The sequence below is a fragment of the Mustela putorius genome, unplaced genomic scaffold, assembly GCF_011764305.1.
Source record: "Mustela putorius furo isolate JIRA1106 unplaced genomic scaffold, ASM1176430v1.1 tig00003859_pilon_pilon_pilon, whole genome shotgun sequence".
Lineage (NCBI taxonomy): Eukaryota > Metazoa > Chordata > Mammalia > Carnivora > Mustelidae > Mustela > Mustela putorius.
This window is the reverse complement of record NW_025422011.1, coordinates 26,641,224-26,656,893: the sequence shown is the minus strand read 5'-3', so window position 1 is coordinate 26,656,893 and position 15,670 is coordinate 26,641,224. Positions and strand designations below refer to the sequence as shown.

At 35.5% G+C, this 15,670-nt stretch overlaps 1 protein-coding gene across 18 annotated transcripts in view; it reads right to left on the bottom strand.

Annotated features, from left to right (window-relative positions):
- SOX6 (SRY-box transcription factor 6) overlaps positions 1-15,670 on the bottom strand; it is a 609,548-nt gene that overhangs the window by 334,926 nt on the left and 258,952 nt on the right. For all 18 annotated transcript variants that reach the window (XM_045066197.1, XM_045066194.1, XM_045066196.1 and 15 more), the window contains one exon: positions 6,431-6,638. In XM_045066197.1, coding sequence (XP_044922132.1) covers positions 6,431-6,638 — 208 coding nt within the window. The remainder of the gene's footprint in view (positions 1-6,430; positions 6,639-15,670) is intronic.

The window sequence follows — 15,670 nt, the reverse complement described above, 5'->3', positions numbered from 1 at the left end:
AAAAATCTAAATTATTGTTTAGAGATGTGAATAATGATAATAATCTGTCAGATATACACATAAACACGTGTTCATTCTTGTGCGGGGTAACAGCTGCATAATCCATTGGAAAGCCTATCCCACCAGGAATCCAAAGCTCAAATGCTCCTGGCCCTTTCTCCACATACACAGTCAAATGAAACCACATACTTTCATTATCATGATAACTTGTGGCACACAATTCCACTGGACAAATATAATTTCTGTCCAACGAATAGCCTATGCAACTGTACCTAAACCCTGTATACTTTCCATTAGGTTCATGGCCTCTATCAGAGTTCACGTATTTAAATGTTTCTACCCAACTACAAGCTTTAACACTCCCTCTTGATCACAGTAATTATTACCTAAAGAATACATCTTTTAAAAGAGCCAAAAAGTGAGAAAGAAGGTTTAGTTCATCAGAGAGTCGAGGTTTGTATCACTGTATCCCTTTCCCCGCAAGCACATGCCTCCAGAACCTGACCCAAAGCAGACCACTCGGCCTCGGATCATACACTTAGTAGTATGATACACAAGACATGATAGTGGCTGAAGCACTATTATTAAAGAGAGATTAAAACAGCTGTACATTATGCTGAAGCACTCACTCTTCCCTTTACAAACAGACGGTCCTGGATTACAAGCAGCACTTGACCATTTAAATCACGACAACAACCAGATTTAACCAGCTGGGCCATATTCTCCTAGGCAATGCCTGTTGACCTCCTCAGTCGCAGCTGCTCAAATGAAATTCTCATTAGACAACTTATTTTCAGAAGCCAAAGGACTCTCTGATTAAATATATGTATTTAGATATAGAAGTCCTTTTTAAAGTATTCATTTTCTGACAACTGTCGCTTATGTTAGAGCCCAGCTACATGGGCAACAAGACGGGTGACACAAGGATAAAGAAAATTCATCATTTAATCACAGCAGAAGGATTTTTTTATCTTGGAAGCATTTTAACCTGAACAGATAATCAGTCTTTTCTGCATATTCAACCCACCAATATTGTTTTAAAAGGTGGATTCTGATATTCATTCTATGCCTGCATCCATGCATCTGTCTGTCTCTCCCTCATATATCATCTATCTTCCTACCTACCCGTGACCAAAAACATCAAGATTAAATTTGCAACAAAACAGAAACCTTGTCTATTTTCCCACAAGTCTCACTTTCAGAGGAGGCACTTCAGACAGAACACCTTTGTTCATCAGTGTCGCAGCAATCCAGTCAAATCACTATTCAGAAGAACACATTTCTTGAGGAATGGCAGATAAAACACTGGACAATTATTTGGCTGATGGAAGGATCTGCCTTTAAGAGAATAACATCCCTAATGTTTTGTCATGTAGATGTTGTTTTTAAAATAGACCATAATAAATAAACTTTTTATAGATCAGTTCCTGTATATGAGGGGAAGTGAGGGGGAAGGTATTTAGTCTGATAGAGTCAAAACATTCTCCAGGACAAGAATGACTCAGGAAAAGTCATCTATTATGTCAATCACACAGGCTTGTCATTCATGAGGTAAAGCCTTCAAACCAGGAAACAGGTGAGAGTGAGGCAAGTGATACATTTGAAAGCTCTTATATGTCGTCCCCTGGGGTAAAAGCTGCCCCACCTGAGGAGAGAGATTTGGGGCTTTAAACGATCAAAGCCAAGTAAATATTGGTGAAGCTATTATACCTCCATAGACCTGAAATATAGTTTTACAGAGTCAGAGATACCATTATCTTGTTCTGTAGTATTGCTCCAAGCAGATAATTAAAATTAGGAATCAAACTCAAAGTAGAAAATAGAAATATTCATGACTCCCATCTCCAAAATATGTTCCTCTACTATTTTTTTTATTAATTGTATTACAACCTTTCTACTCACCCAGAGTTTAAAAACTCTGAGCAATATTTGAACCATTCCTCTCCCCTGATCGCCTCACTTAAATGTCAACTCCTAACAATTCTATCTCCTAATATCTTTTCCATATTTACCCATTCCTCCTTTCTCATTTCTGCTGCCTTAGTTTCATGCCCTCATTATCTCTAACCTGAAACAATTTTCTCTGTGTCTCTCATGCTCCTACACATCCTACACAGTGCCGCCAGATGGACTTCCTGAAGGATAGCTCTAAATCCATCACCATGTTGAGCTAAGAAATTGTCAATGATTCTTCCGTGACCTTCATTTTAAAGTGCAAACTCCTAAGCCAAGAATTAAAGGGCCTCAGTGATTTGAACACAACCTACCTTTTCAGTCTTATATCCCATATGCATCTTCACATACTTTAAATTAGAACCTGAACTACTGGCTACTTTAAAGGTCTCTGCCTGTTCCTTCTATCTGAAATGTCCCTCCCCTCCATTTCTGCCTATCTAAATCCTTCATTCCCCAAGACCAGCTAAGACTCATTTCCCTTTAGAAACTTCCCATGGCTTCCTAGGCCAGTGCAATGTGTCCTGTAAACTCCTGTATTAGACACTGAATTAGAGTTCATTTTGTATATATCCTATACCTCTTAAAAGAATATGAACTCTTTAAAGTTAGAGACTATTGTCTTACTCATTATGGGTGCCCAATATTATGTAGCATAGGGACTCTAGACCTAGGGTCCATAGACCCCAAGAGTCCATCTACAGGATTCAAGGGGCCTGGGATGGTGAACATGGATGAAAAAATTCTTTCTGCAAACCTCTAATTGAAAATTTGCACTTCCTTAAACTGCGTATGCAGGCAAAAACCATAAAATATTCATAATATTTGTCATACTTTAACCAATAGAATTACAGTATATTTTTCTGGCACATTGTACTGGTTAGTGATATCTTAAAATATCTTTTATGTTTATCACTACATTAAAATTTTGATATTTTGAGTTCCTTCATTAGATCTTGTTGTTTAATGCATTAGTTAAGAAGCATTTTCTACCATATCATAAAATTTTGGAATCATTTAATATTTTAGTAAAATTCATTTTCTCTGTAATTCCATGGATTTTACTTTGTGCATTTAAACTAAGAAATAACCTGTAGGCTTCACTGACTAACAAGAAAATCCATGGTCAAAAAAAAAAGTTAAGAATCCCTGGGTTCTACTGTCACCTTGCAAAATAAAAAGAAAACTTGTAGAAAAATAATCATGATACTATGTAGTTCTTGGTTATGGCTATAAAAAATACATATGATGAACAATGAAATATTGTATAAGCACATTATTCATAAATATTCATAGAGCTTCGGCATTAGGAAAAGACCCTTTTGTCCCCTAGCCCTATTAAAATGGCAATTAAGATTGCCACATACCTCCAAGGACAATTTATTATCTTCCAAAGAAGATTACTCCATATATGGACAGGTACAACTATTAGACAGTTAATATTGTTTTAAATGATAATCTGGTTCCTTGTAACTTCTTGTCACTGGTCTTCATTCAATCCCTCCCTATGCAACTACATAGAATAAACCCAATCTCTCCTCCACATGACAACCATCAAGTCTTCCTTCATCTATTTTCTCCAGGACTAATATTACTAGTTCCTTTAACCGTTCCTCTTATGATGTAATTATATGTCTGTTATCATGTCAACTGTTCTCCTCTGAGAATACCCCAATGTTTTTTAGTCCCTCTTAAAATGTGGTGATTCTCAATTCAACACCGTAATTCGGATGCATTCTATTGAGCAGGGAGTTCAATGGGACTACCACCTTTTGAATACTACATACTGTAATTCTAGTAATGCTGATTGAGACAGCACTATCAAATTTTTGGCATTATTCATCATGCTGAGCCCAGTGTACTTTCTTAAAACTCATACGCTTATTTTTTTTTTATTCATGTGTCTGCTATTTGAATTTCCTTCAGTAATTATTTGTGCAGCTAGGAGTTTTGGTCACAATCTCTGGACTTAACAATAAGATCTATTAAATTTTATTTGATTGGCTAGTTTTAAGTTCATATTTTTGATTTGTCAAAACCTTTTGAATTTTGTTTCTTTCATGCATTTTATTCAAAGTTCCTCCCAGATTTGTAGAATCTGTAAGTTTGATGAGCATTCTTTTATCACCTCATATTTATACTTAATACATTATATACATTAATGTACACTAAAAAATGCCCCAAATTCTGATGCCTAAAATATATATACTATAGAAAACAAAGTTCAGTAAAGTACATAAAAAACATTCTTTGATAGTAGGAATGTACTGATAAAGTACTCTTAAATGAGAGGTCTCATGTCTCATCTTGCAAGTGTCTCTCTTGTACGAAATCTTTAACACACAGTAATAAAGAGGAAGAACAAAAAACTATGAGTACAAGAGAAAAAATATTTTAAATTTCCTAGGAGTTCACACTAGGGGGAAAAAAAAACATCGCATATCAGTTTCATTATTTTATTTTTTTTAAAGATTTTATGTATTTATTTGACAGAGAGAGATCAAAAGTAGGCAGAGAGGCAGGCAGAGAGAGAGGGGGAAGAAGGCTCCTGCTAAGCAGAGAGCCTGATCTCAGGGGCTCGATCCCAGGACCCTGGGATCATGACCTGAGCCAAAGGCAGAGGCCTTAACCCACTGAGCCACCCAGGTGCCCCCAGTTTCTTTATTTTTACATTAAAGAGCTCACTAAAGAATTTTAAAAACCACTTTCTTATAAGACTAAATCATCTTTTTGGTATTTCATAATTAAAATAATCTAGCAATCTCACTTCTTTAGAGATTATTGATCTGACAGCTTCATTTATGCTAGAACATAGCCACGTTGGGGAAAATAAAGTGTGCAGCCAGAAGTCCATGAACTAAAGATCATCAATATTACCCAGAATCTCTCAGCAACTCACCCAGACATATATGTTTATATTTTACTTATGGTCCAGAGGCTGTGATTATCTATTTTCATAATTTATAAATTAAAAGAGAAACAAATTAGAAATTATTCACAATGCAAAACGTAACAGCCTGCGATCTGATTTTGAAAGAAGAGACCCCAACACACACACATACACACAGACACACACGCACACAGATGGTGCATGCACCAAAAGATACCTGTTATCAAGCAGACACAAGAACTCAAAAGTCTCATAATTGCAGAGAAATAACCATAAAGCCAAATAGTCCTAATCATCTCAATGATCTCTGGGGGTATCATCACATTGTAGCCTGATAAAACAAATGACATTTATAATATGATAATTATCACAATATCCCAAATTTATGTACTTGACTGCTCATCAGAGACTTCTATGTTCATCATTATAGTTAATTCTCAAAATGTTTGAGTTAACAAGTCAAATACTAGTACCACGCCAAATTTTAAATTTAGTGGCTCAGGTAAACTGAAGAACTTACCCAGGGTCACATAATTATTAGATAGGTATTGGAGTTTATAGTCTACTGCACCATGACCCTGAATCATCAAAAAAAAAATTACATTTTTGTGTCCTATCATCCGGTTGGTAAGTCAGGGAGGTGTGTGATGCATTTTAGAAACTTCCTTTTGTGTTAATGTGATTGACACATCCACAAAAATTAATTTGAAACTTTTAAACTTTTAAGCCCTCATAGGAATAAAATTAAGTTACATGAAAAATTCTCTTATATTCCCATTTCTCTACAGTGCCACAGAACTCTAAATTTAACTTACAGTGTTCGCAATAAATCCAGAACCGTTAACTACCCTACATTTCAAAATCTAAAATCTGCACATAAAGAACGAAAGAACATACATAGTACAGCAACCATTTAGACTTGATTTATTTGATTTAAAAATATTATTAGAGTCTTCTTTCATGTTTTTTAGGACATAGGTGAACCTAGTGAAGCTAAGTATATCTCTTGAGAGAGTAGAGAAGGTAGCTGTGGGATGATCTAATAGATATCATATGTTACAGCACTTTCCTCTTGAGCATTTAGCTTTGACAAATTAGAAACAACTCTCAATTCTACAACAATTTGGAGGTGAAAGGATAATATTTATAAATTTGTAATATTTATAAAAAATGAGGAATAAATTCGTTTTGTTTTTATTTTCTGTTTGCTTTTCTTTTCTTTTTAAACAGTTCATAAAACACTGTCCATCAAAAGGAAGTAAGAGAGAAAAAGAATGAAAAATAAAGTTGCAGCTGCAAAAGTTCCCATACTACACCTTTTTTCACGATAAAGCTTGCAGTCCCTTTAAAACCTTGATTTATTATCATAAGAACAAAATAAAATGCGCAAAGTTTTAGAAAAATGGAACTATCTGCTTAATACTCTCAACGGATCAAATCTGCCATCACCATGGTAACCTGTGAATAACTTTTTCCTAGCTAGTGCCAATTATGCACTACTTTGGCCCTTGAAATCCCACTCAGTTTTTTTTTTTAAGGCCTGGAATCTTTGAAAGAATAAAGCCCAACAGTTAAGTCCACACATACCCTCTTGTTCTGTCCGAGTCATTTCCTCAAGCTTCTTCTGTTTCAGTGTGTCCACCACATCGGCAAGGCTCCCTTTGCGGCGTTCTGGGGTTCCAAAAGTAACACTGGTCATTATCTCGCGGTCCCGACTCCCTTCGTCAGGCTTATGTGGTGAGGTAGAGGTATTTCGGAAGGAATACAGGGAACATAACTTATTATTCTCTGACTCCTAGAAAAACAAAATAAAATAAAACAGTTAGAACATTTGTTTCTTTGCATACCGTTGGAGAAAAATCCTAAACTCAGAATAACATTATGAGGATGAAAAATATTAACCATCTCTGCTTTATTTTTTTCTTTTTTTTCCTGTTACGTTATTCAGCATACAGTACATCATTAGTTTTTGATGTAGTGTTCCATGATTCATTGTTTGCGTCTAACCATCTCTGCTTTAAAAATACTAAACATTAAAGAAGCAATTATCAAAAGAACTCCCTTGAACTTGATGATTAAAACTGGTTTTTCTTAATTAAAAAACAACCCAAGAGTTTCAAACCCTTAATTTTAAAATGGACACTTAGACTTCTTATTCATTCACACCCTTCATTTAGAGTAGTTCAACTTCAATTATTAATTATTAAGATTGGTGAAGGTTTTCTTTTAATTGGCAATTTTGTTAAATGCTCTTCCCACAGCCTAAAAAATATATACATTATAATAACATTATCCTTAAATTTAGAAACAATAGGGAAATTAGCTTCAATATCCAATGTTAATTATTCAACAGCAAATATATAAATATCTAAATCAGTACCAGAAAGTTAGCCAACCCGAACATTTTTGTGTGCTGGGGATTGAGAGGAATCATTTTTTCCCTAGCCATACATCTTTCAAAGCTCCAAGAATTCTTTCTGTTCCTTATCTTTATCACTTACACTTTAGTACTAGTCACATACATTTGAAACTGGCTTATTTTCATGTTTTTACGTTTGTTTATTTGATTGTTTTTAAAAGGACAAATTTGCTACGAAACATTTGCACAAGAATTCACAATACAGAGAAGGTAAGCTAACTGGTAAGAAGGTTAGATCCATCTGTGAGGAAAAAATGCAAAACTGAGATTGAAAATAACAAACACCTAAAAGTTTATAAAAAGAAAATGTTTTTACATCTCTCTAAATCGGAACTGAGGGTTGGAAGCAACTGTTATTTAGCTACAGCCCATCAGTAATCTTACATTCACCTCATCTGTCTAGGCATGGGTATTCTCTTGCCCAATTTAAAAAAAAAAAAAAAAGTATGAAATAAAGCATCTGGCCTTTGTGATTCTCATCAGAAACATGAACATCTTAACTGCTCCTATATCTCTCTCCCCCTTCACAAAGACGTCCAGCAAACTTCAAGAACTAGGGAAAGAAATAGGAGGCAAAGTTAAAATAATACCTGGTGGGAAAGAGGGAGAAAAGAAAAATGGAGCCTAGACAAGTACCGGTTTCAAGATAACTATAAATTGACAAATGCTAGGCAATTAGTATTTTTGTCATTGTAGAAGGTTAAATAAAACTTGTTTTCAGGGCTGTTGGGAACATATTATGAGATAACATTTGTAAAGCAACTAGGCACAAAACTGAATCTAAGAAGTGGTATTTAATAAGTGGTAGGTACCGTTATTCTGATAGAAGGAGGAGATCTAAAGATGGAACCAACACGGTTCTCTTCCCCTCTGGACCTAAGGAATTGTTTAGTAAAACATGTTATGACTCTTAAAGTAAACTGAATACTGTGAAGCCTGAGCATATACTAAAAACCATTGAATTGTATACATTAAATGGGTAAATCATGTGTATGTGTACTGTAGTTTAAAAAAGCTGTTAAAAATATGGTAAGCCAAATCAGTCTTTTTTTTTTAAATTATTCCCAGTACTAACACAATGCCTAGCACAGAACAGACACTCATTACATTTGTACTGAAATAAATTGAAAAGGATAAAATAAATGGAGTAGGGCAGGGGCAGGAAAGAGAGCTCCTCTTTATCTTGCTCCCAGATCTAGGAAAGATGTTTTATTTCATTCAATGTTTACAATAACTCTATAGCACAGTGCAGAGGAACCCCTTCTTTTAGATGCCAGTCATGGTTAGTGACTTCTTGGGATGTCAGGTCATTCTCTGCTTTGTGCAAATGAAAACTCAGAAATGGGGGTGCGTGGGTGGCTTAGTCAGCTAAGTGTCTGCCTCTGGCTCAGGTCAAGATCTCAGGGTCCTGGGATTGAGCCCCTCATTGGGCTCCCTGCTCAGCAGGGCAGTCCGCTTCTCCCCCTGTCCTTTCCCCCTGCTCATGCTCTCTCTCTTCCTTCACTCTCTTTCAAATGAATAAATACCCTTAAAAAAAAAAAAAACTCAGAAATGTGTTTTCCAAAGTCATTTCAATCTCTTAGTAATGTTCTGATCAGAAATTTGACCTAGACTTTTTTTTGAACCAGTATCACCATTGGATAAATCATGCTTCTGTCACTTTCATTACAAGTGCAAACTAGTCTTATATCGTAGCCTATAAATCAAAAACAACAACAACAACAAATACTTTGACTAACCTAAGAGATTAAAAACAACTCATGTGGAAGTGGGTTACCTACAAATAAGCCAACATTAACCATAATACAAAGGGCTTTCCCATCACTCCTAAACTGAAATTAAAAGATATTAAAAATGGCTCTCCTGTCTAAGGGACAACTTAAAGTTTTATTTACTCGTGTCCTTTGTGAGATAGACTGCTTTCTTTGTTTTTTTTGTTGTTGTTGTTGTTGTTTTGTTTTGTTTTTTTTTAACCTATGGGAATGTAGCCACCACCATCCTACACCACAGACAATCACCATAGGTTCCCACACCAATGACCCACACTGTCCTCAGCCCGATAATCTGCAAAGTGGCTAAACATTCCCCAGAAGCAGAGAATAAGAAGCTGAAAAGTCATGATTTTTCCAAAACAGTGATAAGAACTACTTGCAATATGTAACCAGGCACCAACATAAGCAGTGGATAAAATCATCAATGGATGTGCCTGGGTGGCTCAGCGGATTAGGGCCTCTGCCTTCAGCTTGGGTCATGAACTCAGGGTCCTGGGATCGAGCCCCACCAGTTCTCTGCTCAGCAGGGAGCCTGCTTCCCTTCCTCTCTCTCTATCTGCCTCTCTGCCTACTTGTGATATCTGTCTGTCAAATGAATAAACAAAATCTTAAAAAAAAAAAATCATCAATGGCATAAGTCATCTAAGTCCCCTTATACCATTCTTAGGAACAAGGGAAGGTGCAAATTTTACCATGTCCTGCCTCACTTGTTAACTTTCTAAAACTTAACAGATAATAGCCTCTCATGAATGGAAGCCTACAGGCAATTGATCTGTGTAAAGGGGCACTTAAGTCCAAACATTTACAACGAAGAGGGTACTGTTGGGTAAAAGGCAGTAATACCAAATTAGAAAAAGAAACTTGACAAAGCATCTCTAGGGTTCTTTTTAAGAGGCTAGGCAATATTTATGTAAGTTTTATTAACGGAAAAAAAAGCTCAACTTATTATGTAATTTCCTAAAAATGAAACAGGTCCTATGAAATAGCAGTTTGAGGAAAGATGGCCAACGAGGGTATCTGTTGTGTCTTGACGCACAGCAGCATAGCCACGGAGAGATGCGAGATAGCATTTCCCTAAAGCAATGGTTCTCAAACTTCAATATTTAGAATTCCCTAGCAAATATGTTAAAATGCAGATTCCCTCACCTCCCTCATCACCCCCAATGGAGCCCAGGAATATGGTGTTTGATAAATACCCCAAGTGATTCCAATGTATAGGTCCTTTCATTCTGATGCATCCCACTTCAAGAAACACTGATCCCTATGAAAGCAATGAAATAAAAGTTTTGCCTGAATGCTACAATATGAATAGAATTATGAAAAATTTTAAGAAGGTTGGTTAGTTTTAATTTTTTAAAAAATAACATAAAGGAGATTACTTCTTTTGTTCTTTCTTATGAAAACAACCACTGTATAACATGACTGAGCAAATGAACATCACAACCAGCAGAGCATATGGAAACAGAGTTAGCATTAGTTCATTCAAAGGCAAGTTACTTTAAGCTTGTTTTCTCTCAACCCCAACCTCAGTAGTACACCAAACCTAACAGTGAAGATAATTCTTGAAATATTACTTAAAAGGATCCCAGTCACAACAGAAGAACTAAAGCAACATTGATTCAGATTATCTAAAGAGCTTCTTGCTGGAAGTCAATTAAATACAATGCAAAATGATAGGCAGGTGCCTGAAAAAGCACACAGTAGTACAAAAATATAGTCATTAGGCAAAGTTTCTAGAAAACACAAGCAATCGTCACAAATTAAAAATATTTAATTAAGATGTTTCCATGTCTGAAGGGGTAGAAAAGTAAATATTAAAGACAAAACATATACAAGGCGATGGATGTCAACTAAACTTATTCTGGTAATCATTTCACAATATATACATGTGCCAAATAATTACGTTCTACACTTTCATATGTTATTTGTCAATTATATCTCAATAAAACTGGAAAAATGTTTTAAAATAAATATTGCCCAGGTTTTTCAGAGGTTGTTAGTCAAAACAGATTTTTCAGCAGTGGCAATAGAAAAACATTAGACTTAAATAGCCTTCTCATGGTAATGTAAATATATCAAACACACATAAATTTTTGAGCTTTTGTGCTTCATGTTCTTTTCCTCTAGAATGTCCTACATTTTCTTTGACTAGTCACTCAACCCACTTCTCAAAGCTCAGATCAAATTGTATTTCATCCTTGAAGTCCTGCCTGACTAGAGTGGGCCTCGCTATCCTCCTACCCCCTGAACTACACATTGAAGCACATCAGAACCACACAACTTAGCATTTAATAATATACTGAAATAAATTATTCATTACTATTTTGCAGGTATTAGTCATATCTGTAACTAAATTTTAACACTTAAAGAATTGGGGCCATGTCTCATGTTTCTTCAATATGTTCCCTGCCAAGAGCGCCCAACAAAATGTTAAGTACATCATCAGCTGCTGAACTTGAAACAACTACTCACCAAATATGTCAAAAACAATTTAAAATATAAGGCAAGAGTAAAGATTTGTTCTAACAGTGATGGGATTGCTTATTTAAGCAAAATATTGAAAACTGAAATTTTCTTTAAAAAGGGATTCATTTAATAGAAGATGATATAGCTACACAGAGGAATACCATGCAGCCATTAAAAACAATATTATATATGGTGAATACAGAGTTGTTTATAATGATGATCAATTACAGGCAACCTACATGACCAATTTTAGAGATCATTCTGAGGGCATTAGGATTTCATCCAGAGGGTAAAATGATTTGAAACTACTGAAAATCATATTTTTACAGAAAATATAGTGATGTGGGAATATTCATAATGTATTATTGGTAAAAAGTAAGTGAGTAAGAAACATCAATATACTTTTTTTTTTTTTAGAAAAAGTTATGTACAGAAGAGAAGAAAAGACACCAGAATATCCAACAAAACATAAATGGTCTTCTGAGTATTGGGATAATAGGTAGCTTTAATTTTCTTTTTGAAGTCATCCATATTTTGCAAATGTTCTATAACAAATACTCCTTTTAAACAGAAAGTAAATATTGTTGTCAAGACTGACTATGAATACCAAAAACATGTTGTAGAAATAATTCATTTACAAAGAAAGATGTATTAAATGGGAAAAAGGATATATTGTATCATTTAGTACATGGCCCTCTTGAAGATGTCTAGAGAGTTAGTGTATTATAATCTCCCTGTATTGAACCCAGAAAAAAATAACCAAGCTTTCTTTCCTTGGCACTTCTGCAGCCGAAGGCTCTCAAATAATATTTTCTAACAAATTTAATTATGTAAAAAGGAATCCTTGCATCAACTGAAATCTAGATCCTCATCATTTTCACCTATTGTTTCCCATTTGCCCTCAAAAGATATGCAAAATCAATCTATTTCCTCTTCCGTGTTAGAGTTACTCAAATTCTGAAGGGAGGGATTGAATTAATAGTTCTTTTCTAGGGGACACCCCTCCAGTTTCTACACCCATTTCCTATTTAACATGGTTTCCTGACCCTTCATCTCTCTCCTTTGATTCACTCCAGTTTCTAGATGCTGTTGTTAAGATGTGTTGCCAAGAATTGAATACCAAAGTTCTGTATCTTTGTTTTCAGCAAGAACAAAGTAACAGTCAGGAGGTTCTGCAGCTTCCCTCTTGTCACACAGGTAGAACTGGCAGAACTGGTTTAAAATTCAAAGGTAGGTTTTCTGTCTCCAGATCCAGTGCTTTTCTCCTTCCATAGCACTATAATAAAATCGCTCTCACCAGTAAAAGATGCCATAATTCCAATAACATGAACCTTCTAAAACTTTTTGTTACCTTGCATTGCCAGAGAGGAACTTTACCCACTTTGAGACACAAATTCCATTTTGTTATTAGCCCTAATGCAATACCAAGATGCAACTTGTACTGGTTATTTCTTGTATAAAAATCACCCTAAAACAGTTCTTAAAATAACTATAATCATTTATCTTCAATGGCTTCTGTGAATCAGGAATTCGGGAGAATCTGGTCTGGGTGGTTCTGTCTCAGGGTCTCCCACGAGGTTGCCGGTAAGTCAGTGATTAAGGTTGGAGTCATCCCATAGACTTGTTTATTCACAAATGTGAACGCTTCAAGAATCTGGGGCTGGAAGCTGGCGTTTCTTGGACATTTTCTTCCACCTCTGTGTGATCTCTTCACATGATCTTTCCTCTCCAGGATTTGACCTTCAGACTAGTTGGACTTCTTGCGTGGTCTCTAAAGGTACAGGCCCCCAGAAAGAGCCAGACAAAAGCTGTATCACTATTTCTAACCTAGTCTGGGGAGTCATGCCATATGACTGTCAGCGCAATCTATTCAACAGTAAGTCACCAAGGCTTGCACATATCAAGAGGGTGGGACTTAGACCCCACCTTTCTACAGGGTGGAGTTATAACTACATCTTCAAAGAGTTATTGTAAGAAATGAATAATATATAAAGCCCTTAGGACACTATCACCTAACTACTCAACATACAGTAACTACTCTTACTATTAAATATCAAACATCTTGTCGAAATAACTGTCTTGTATTTCAATTTTTAATTCTGAAAATCCAGTCATGATGACCACCGACACCATTTTTAGGTTCTTATTCTCATTCATCTAAGTATAATAATAAATACTAAATGCCATTACTCTCTTCAATATCAATGCTCAAAAATCACCTCCTTTATATAGTCATCCCAAACTAATTCCATCAAGATCTGACCCCTAGCAAAACTCCAGTAACCTTAGCATTTGCAACTAGCTTTCTCCAGGGATGCTTAGTATCAATTCCCACTTGACCTAACTGCATATAGATTATCTCTACTCTGTCCCAGAGCAGCTATAGTACACTACTGCTCTAATTTGTCTGGGTTGCCAACTGCACCTTGACCAAGAATATGAACGGGCAGTCATTACTGCACACAGAGGAGAACTACAGGCTGGAGCTGCAGAAGTCAGATAAGATGTAAGGAACTGAAACAAGCAGAGACCATAGGTCAGGAATGGAATCTTGCTCTACATAATAGAGTTGAAACACATATAGGTAGAAGTCATCGCTGCTGGGAGAAATGACTGGGAAATGGCCTCTCTAAGCAGCTGCATAAATCAACTTCCCTACCTGCTGTCCAATGTAGCTGCAGGGACAGAATATTAGCCTCTTTTTCCCTTTCCTCCACTCATTAGTGAGGCTACATTAAATGTGCTCCCTCTTATTACATTGTATGCTGTCATTTTGTTTTTGCCTTTGTTTCCCATTTTAGTTATACTGTCTTACCAATTACAGCTTTATCCTCACTCTAGTCTACCCTCCCTCCAGATAAGATTTATTGGGATACCAAATTATAAGTTTGTCCCTGATTTCTGACAACCCCCAATCTATAGCAAGCTTCCGTTTCCTTAAACCCTATCCCAAATCACTCCAACAAAGCCCAAATCCTTAAAAAAATGTTCTTTTGAATATTCTCTTACTGAGACATTTGATGGTTCTCCGTGGTGTGTTCTCCCTACTGTAATGTGTCATAAGCCCAATTTCTTCAACAACAAGTGTGTCCCTGGTAGTCTTTAAATTAAGGAAATTAATGGGATACAATGGCTGGAGAGAAGCTATAAACAATAATAAAACCAACTAAAAGTTGTTTTTGTTTGGTTTAAATCACTGTGTACGAGCAACTCAGCCACGTCATGATCACTCTTCTCTGTCAGAACAGATGGCTCCACACACCCCCTTTTGTATGCACTGCATTTTATATATTTCAAGTTTCTATTAAGCATTCAAGCACTATCACAAAAATTACATACACACAAGTATTGTAATATAGTATATTAAGTTATTTGTAAGCGCTAGATATGAACTGCTTTTTCCGATTCCCCACTCCAAACAACTCTTTTTTGATGGGTCAAAAACCACCTGCCATTTGTGTTGTGTAAGACACTTACTACCTTCAGTATTATTGGGTGACTGACAGATAAAGCTTTACTTAATCTGGGTTCCAATAACTTCTTGCTAACAAAGGAAATCTAACATTTTTAATATTGCTGAAAACTAAATTGCTAACATTCACAGGTTCTTTCTCAAAGAAAAAAGTGTGTTTTTTCTCCAACGTGACATATTTCAAGGGAAAGCAGGTTTAAAGAAGCCTATATAAATGAAAATACTGAATTTGGTTCCAATTAACAACAGATTATTCCTGATAAAAGTATCAGTAATTCTTATAGTAAAACGGCTTTATATTCTTTTTCTCTTTTATTAAAGCTGATACTTGGTAGAATATATTAGATTTATATAGCATTCTCAAAGTTGGAGCAAGATCCTGCCACTTTACACTACTATTATATTGTTCAATAACAATAAATTTATTCATGATGTGTCAGAATATAAATTTATCACCAATATTTGCTAAAGTGTCATGATTTCTAAAGTCTAAGAAATGAAAGCTATTGTTTTTAAAGTGTTATTTTGATTCAAAGAAAAACAAATTATAATAAGTTTTTAAAATGTCCTCATCACTATATTTAATAAGTGGAAACAAAATACAAAAAAAAAAAAATTAAACCTGTCAAGACAAGCACATAGAAAAGCTTTGCCTCATCTATACACTATCAGCCTCACAAAGAGAATCAAAATCTCAA